The sequence below is a fragment of the Rhinoraja longicauda genome, chromosome 19, assembly GCF_053455715.1.
Source record: "Rhinoraja longicauda isolate Sanriku21f chromosome 19, sRhiLon1.1, whole genome shotgun sequence".
Lineage (NCBI taxonomy): Eukaryota > Metazoa > Chordata > Chondrichthyes > Rajiformes > Arhynchobatidae > Rhinoraja > Rhinoraja longicauda.
In genome coordinates this window covers 35,925,153-35,931,107 of record NC_135971.1, presented here as the reverse complement: position 1 = coordinate 35,931,107, position 5,955 = coordinate 35,925,153, and the positions used below count along the sequence as shown (strand labels likewise).

The window sequence follows — 5,955 nt, the reverse complement described above, 5'->3', positions numbered from 1 at the left end:
TGAACAATTGTTGTAGTTCATCCATGCAATCTTTAAATGCCTTCCATTGCATGTCCTCCGTCAACCCTTTAAGTATCAATTGACAGTCTATCTTGGACAATTCACGTCTCATACCCTCAAAGTTACTTTTCTTTAAGTTCAGAACACTTGTTTCTGAATTGACTTTGTCACTCTCCATCCTAATGAAGAACTCCACCATATTATGGTCAAAACAAAAAAGCTGGAGGAACACAGTGGGTCGGGCCGCATCTAGGGAGGAACGCAGGCGCCGTTCCGGGGTAGAGGCCCTTCTTCGGACTGACTGGGGGAGATGCTGGCTTCCTAGAAAACGTTTATGTTTTGTTCAAGTTTCCTACATCTGTGTCTCTCCCATGAGTTATAATCGTGATCTGCAGATAAAGGACATTCAGCCCAATGAGGCAGTGCCAACCATTATATTTCCCTCCAGATGAAAAGTCTTGACTTGAAACGTCGATTGCCCAATTTCCTCACGGATGCTGCCTCGCCTGCGGAGTTCGTGCAGCATTTGGTTCTGGTTCCAGATTCCAGCCTCTTAAATCTTTTGTGTCTACGTTGTATGTATCTTTATCCGTGCCTTAGTCCACGATTGAAATACTTGTCTGGATACTTCTAAAATGTTGCTAGAACCTCTGGCTCCACCACACACTTAAGCAGTGTATTCCTGATTTCGGGCACCCTATGAAGTTAACGTGAATGAGTTCATCTTTTCATTCGCTATATTAACATTAACAGAACTATGGTAACTGATCGGTAGGATGACAACCCCCCCGCGCACACGGCGCCGACGCTGACACTCTAGCCAACCCCCCCCCCCCACACACACCGCGCCGACACTGAAAGTCTAGCCAATCCCCCGTCACCCCCACCCCCCTTCACACAGCGCCGACGCTGACACTCTAGCCAATCCCCCCCTCCCACACACACACACACCGCGCCGACACTGAAAGTCTAGCCAATCCCCCGTCACCCCCACCCCCCTTCACACCGCGCCGACACTGACACTCTAGCCACTTACCGTACGCAGCCACGTTGCCAGCGGTGTTGCGCGTGTGTATGTTTATGCGCGTGTGTGCGCGCGCGTGTGTATGTTTATGCGTGTGTGTGTGTGCGCGCGTGTGTGTGTGTGTGTGTGTGAGAGAGAGTGTGTGTTTGTCCTTGTGCGTGTGCGTGTAGATTCGTGTATATGTATGGTTGTGCGGTGCTATGCGCGCGCGTGTGAGTGTGTGTGTGTGTGTGCACCCACCAAACAAATCGTTCTCCTCTGTTACACTTGACATCACATTTTGTGGGCACGCTTTGAATAGAAATTTCGCTGCAATTTTTTCATTCTCCAGCCAACGTGATGACGGCTGCGATCCTGTGCCGGGGAAAGTGCGGTCTCACCAGCGGAATCGCCCGTTACATAGTGGCGATGGCAATGGCCGATCTGCTGGTGGTCATCTTACAGGTGTTGCTCAAAGAGGTTCCTGGCCTTGTGGAGACACGAATCACTTGCATATTGAACTGCAACAAGTTCAGTTTATACATACAGCATGGGAACAGGCTGTTTAGCCCACTGAGTCCACGATGCCCGGTGATCATCCGTTCACAAGAGTTCTTTGTTATCCCACTTTCTCATTCACGACCAGTGAGCAAACGTGCAAACTCTAGATAGACAGCACCCGAGGTCAGGAGCGAAGTTTGGTCTCCGGCGCTGAGAAACAGCAGCTCTACCAGCTCCGTCACTGTGCCGCCATAATGCCAGTTATGTTTTTTTCTCTTTAGCATTGTTTTCACTACAGCAGCTAGCACTACAAGCTTCGATCCATTCTGCAGTTTCGCATTCTTCATTGTACTTATTGTTGCATCTATTATTATGACCAGGATCTTTGCAAGTGTTGATGAAAGAGTACTGTGATGTGGCGGCGCGGCAAAAGATGTTGCGTTCTGCAGCGGCGCAGTCGTCACATAATCTGGTCGTTCTCTGCAGAGTAGATCACTTTGTGAACAAGACTGCGACGCGCAAGAATGAAAGAAGTCCCGGCGAACCGTTGCTCCCGCCGGTGGGCTGTTTCGGTCCACGGAAAGTGAGAAAGCGTAGAAGGTGCTGAATCACAAGTGGTTCCACATTGATGTACCTTGGTCGATGGGAATGGAAGAACATATCAGGGAATCACAACAAAAATGTTATTTGAATTGCACGGATGGGACGACCGCCGTGGTTACTGTGTCCTTGTGTGCGCTGAGATGCTTAAAGTACATCCCCTTTCAATTGAACTGGGGCGAACGGCCTAAAGCCGTGCACTTCACGTCCACCTGGCTATGTAGCACATCTCTCTCCTTACACCCTTTCGGTCTCATCATACTCCTGAATGGTCTGACGGTCAGGAACACATTGCGCAGCAGTCTGGAGACCGGGTGATCTTGAAGGCCAAATTATATTCCCTTACTGACAAAGACCGAATACTTTTGGGATCCGCACCCCCAAAAAACTGTTGTCAATCACATCATTCTAAACTCCCCCCCCCCCCTCCCAACTCCCCCGCCCCGCTAACGTGTTTCGAACTGTTCTTTGTTTTTTTGCAGATGTACGGGGCAGGGTTTTTTGTTACTTGTTTCCTCCCCGATGCTCTGCTCTCTATTTGGTGCTCTGCAGAAGCGAACGTTAAGACCTCTGTCAGTACCCAACTATTGCCCCTAATTTTACTCGATCGCTGTATCGAAATAAAACCGTTGACACTCAGTCGGTTTGGAATTCAAATTCAACGCAGTTTACCGCAAAAGATGAGCAAAGCACAACGGGTCGGGGTCAGGCAGCGGGTCAGGCAGCTTCTGTGGATGGGATGGACAGGGGACATCGGGCCACCAAAGGCTTAAACGAATTTATAAATACGGAATTCTAAACCTTGTGAGCCCTTTAGAAATTTAATTGCGTGTTCATTTATCTGCCTGGTTGTAAAGAACACGAGGACATTGATTGACTGTGTTTGATGAAGCCATGAAGTTACGCGCCTTCCTCTCGCTGACGAGACTTTGTGCTGCTCGCCGGGATGTGGGTAGAGTCCCGGCGCACCCGTATGGGGCAGATTGTATACGTCTGTGGGGCATTGTCACCGTCTTTATTGGGCTGAGCACTGCACAGAGTCAGGTACCATCTGTACAAGGAATGGATAGTCGACGTTTTATGTCGCGACCCCTTTTTCAGTCACTTTAATTAGCTAACTCGAATAAAATCAGTATGTCATGAAACAATTTATCGTTGAAATACTTAGTATTTAACTCATTTCATTATCTCGTCCTGTAAAGCATATGCTTGATGAAACACCCCGGACTGTTCCTCTGTTTTTAGTTTAATGTGTTTACAAGTTTGTGCTTTTCAGCTCAATCTATTACTGTTAATATGAAACTGTTTATCCGTCACAAAATGAGAGATCCAATGAAAAATTGCCAATGAAATCGCTGGGCGGAGGATTCGGGGTGGATTTTAGACAAGGTGACGCACGCACACGTATCAAAAGGGAATTTAAAAATTAAGGCCGCACACCCATTACGTGAAATTAATTCCCCGTTTCCCTGGATTCAACGTTACTCATCGATGTGATGAATAGAAACAGAGGATTGAGAAAGCTATTGTGAAATGTCCTATTTCCTGTTCCGCTGATAGAAATATGATAAAGTGCGGTTTTTATTTCGGATTTCCTCCTGTTAACAATCCACTGACATCCAGCACATTGTCCTCCAGTGAATGAAGCGAATCCGGCCACAACAAATGTCCTTCACCTTACATCGTGGATGGAGAGAAGGATTAGTAAAAAATCCGTTCCCTCCTATAATCTTTGCATTGTGTATTCCTCCGCCAATAAGGAGTTAGGATTACGTGGGAATGTTTGTTAAGATGTCCGTAACTAATGCCTTTGTTTTGTCACTCTGCGAACACACTAGAGGTTTGGACGCGGGTATTAATGAAGACCGAAACCGCGTACCTTGTTCAATTCTTTCTTCAGAGAGAACTGCCGAGATCTTCTGGAATGGCGCGGGCTCCGGCTCTGTACATGAGGGAGATCGCCTATCCGATTCTGGCGGCGTTGGGAATCCCTGGTAAGACCAATCATGCCATTCAATGTGCACTGTTACAGTGTGTCGAAACGCTATCGAGTGCTCTATCTTATGAAATTAATTTAACGGCGTTAGTTTTGGGCGCGGACACTGTGGGGCGAAAGGTCTGTCGCTGTGCTTTATTGTTCTAAGTTATTATCTTCACAGTTTCACCCCAATGAAAACGCCGCTCTAACCCCCCCCCCCCCCCCCCCCCGCCCCTCGGCACCCACCCACCCAAACAAATCTTTCTCCTCTGTTACACTTGACATCACATTGACAACACATTATGTGGGCATGCTTTGAATAGAAATTTCGCTGCAATTTTTTCTTTCTCCAGCGAACCTGCTGACGGCTGCGATCCTGTGCCGGGGAAAGTGCGGTATCACCAGAGGAATCACCCGTTACATGGTGGCGATGGCAATGACCGACTTGATCGTGGTCATCTTTCACGTACTGCTCAAAGAAATCTACATTTATTACAACCCTAACTCCTTCCTCTCCCTCAGCACGGTGTGCCCTTCATACATACACCTGCGGACCGCCACCCTGGACTATTCCGTCTGGTTAACCGTGTCATTCACCTTTGACCGTTTTGTCAGCATTTGCTGCCCGAAGCTGAGACGCATCTATTGCACAGATAGGACGGCCGCCGTGGTCATTGTGTCCTTGTGCGCGCTGAGCTGTTTAAAGTACATCCCCTTTGAATTCTTATACGAGCCACGCTTCCACGTGGACAATGTGAACTGGGGGTGCCGACCCAAAGTCGACTACTTCACCTCCATGTGGTGGGTGGCTTTTACCTGGATGTGCAGCGTCTCTCTCTCCTTACTCCCATTCGGTCTGATCGTGCTCCTGAACGGGCTGACGGTCCGGTACATCATCGCGGCCAGCAGAGTCCGCCGGCGCCTGAAGTCACTGGAAAGCAAGGATAGTGAGGCGGAGAATCGGCGCAAGTCCATCGTTTTACTCTTCACCGTGTCCGGCACCAACATATTACTCTGGACCACGGCTACGGTAACTTTGATCTTTAATCGTGTCTCAGTCAATCACGTGAGCGCGGATCTCACCAACCCCTCGAACATCGCCAACGAAGTGGGAATCTTACTCGTCCGGGTTAGTTGTTGCGCGAATACCTGTATCTACGCAATGACCCAAAGCAAGTTCAGGCAGGAGGTAAAGAACGGGATTAAGATTCTAAGTCGTTTCATTATTAAACCCATTAAACTGGTGAGGCAGTGAGCCCTGAGTTGGAGTTCGGACATGACATCTCCCTTCTCGCTATTCTGTTGAACAAACCGCACCATTCTTCAATCGAGACCCGAACCGCAACGTCGCTTGCCCATTCCATCCAGAGATATTGCCCGAAGCGTTTCTCCAGCACTTTGTGTTTTTCTCAAAATTTGACATCTGTAGTCACGACCCGAAGCATCGCTGATGGGTTCCCTGCACTGTTCCTGCCTGTCCCGCGATGATTCTCTAGCACTTTGTGTATTTCTCAAGACTTCCGCATCCTTAGATACCTGTATCGCTATTCTTTGTTCCAGTTGTGTGCTGAGAGGTCCCGGTGAAAAGGAGTATTAGAGATTATACAACCGAATACTCACAGTGTTAATGCGTTTAATCCGCGTCCACCATCCGCGGAATGTTTTCTCCTTCCTATCAGATGAGACAAACCTTCGCCGAGTCCCCCGCCTCCCGTGCTATAGGAAGGAGGTCGCTAAGCTGGAAAGAGTGCCATGGTTTAAAAGGACACAGAGACCTGGACTTTAGGGGGGGATTGGGCAGACTAAATTATTATTCCTTGGAATTTATTACTTCAATGGTGATAATTTGGATGTGAATTAAATAATGAGAGAA

The 5,955-nt window shown here is 48.2% G+C and overlaps 1 protein-coding gene across 1 annotated transcript; it reads left to right on the top strand.

Moving 5' to 3' along the window:
- Positions 1–1,901: 1,901 nt before the first annotated feature.
- On the top strand, positions 1,902–5,337 carry LOC144602970 (putative G-protein coupled receptor 139). The gene is made up of 3 exons (XM_078416094.1): positions 1,902–2,087; positions 4,005–4,098; positions 4,436–5,337. The coding sequence occupies exons 1-3, from the start codon at positions 1,902–1,904 to the stop codon at positions 5,335–5,337; spliced, it is 1,182 nt and encodes a 393-aa protein (XP_078272220.1).
- Positions 5,338–5,955: the final 618 nt, after the last annotated feature.

Coding starts and splice junctions, on each gene's coding strand:
- LOC144602970 (XM_078416094.1), top strand. CDS start 1,902: ATGAAAGAGTACTGTGATGTGGCGGCGCGGCAAAAGATGTTGCGTTCT. Junction 2,088..4,004: donor GCTGTTTCGGTCCACGGAAA/GTGAGAAAGCGT, acceptor TTCTTTCTTCAG/AGAGAACTGCCGAGATCTTC. Junction 4,099..4,435: donor GGCGGCGTTGGGAATCCCTG/GTAAGACCAATC, acceptor TTCTTTCTCCAG/CGAACCTGCTGACGGCTGCG.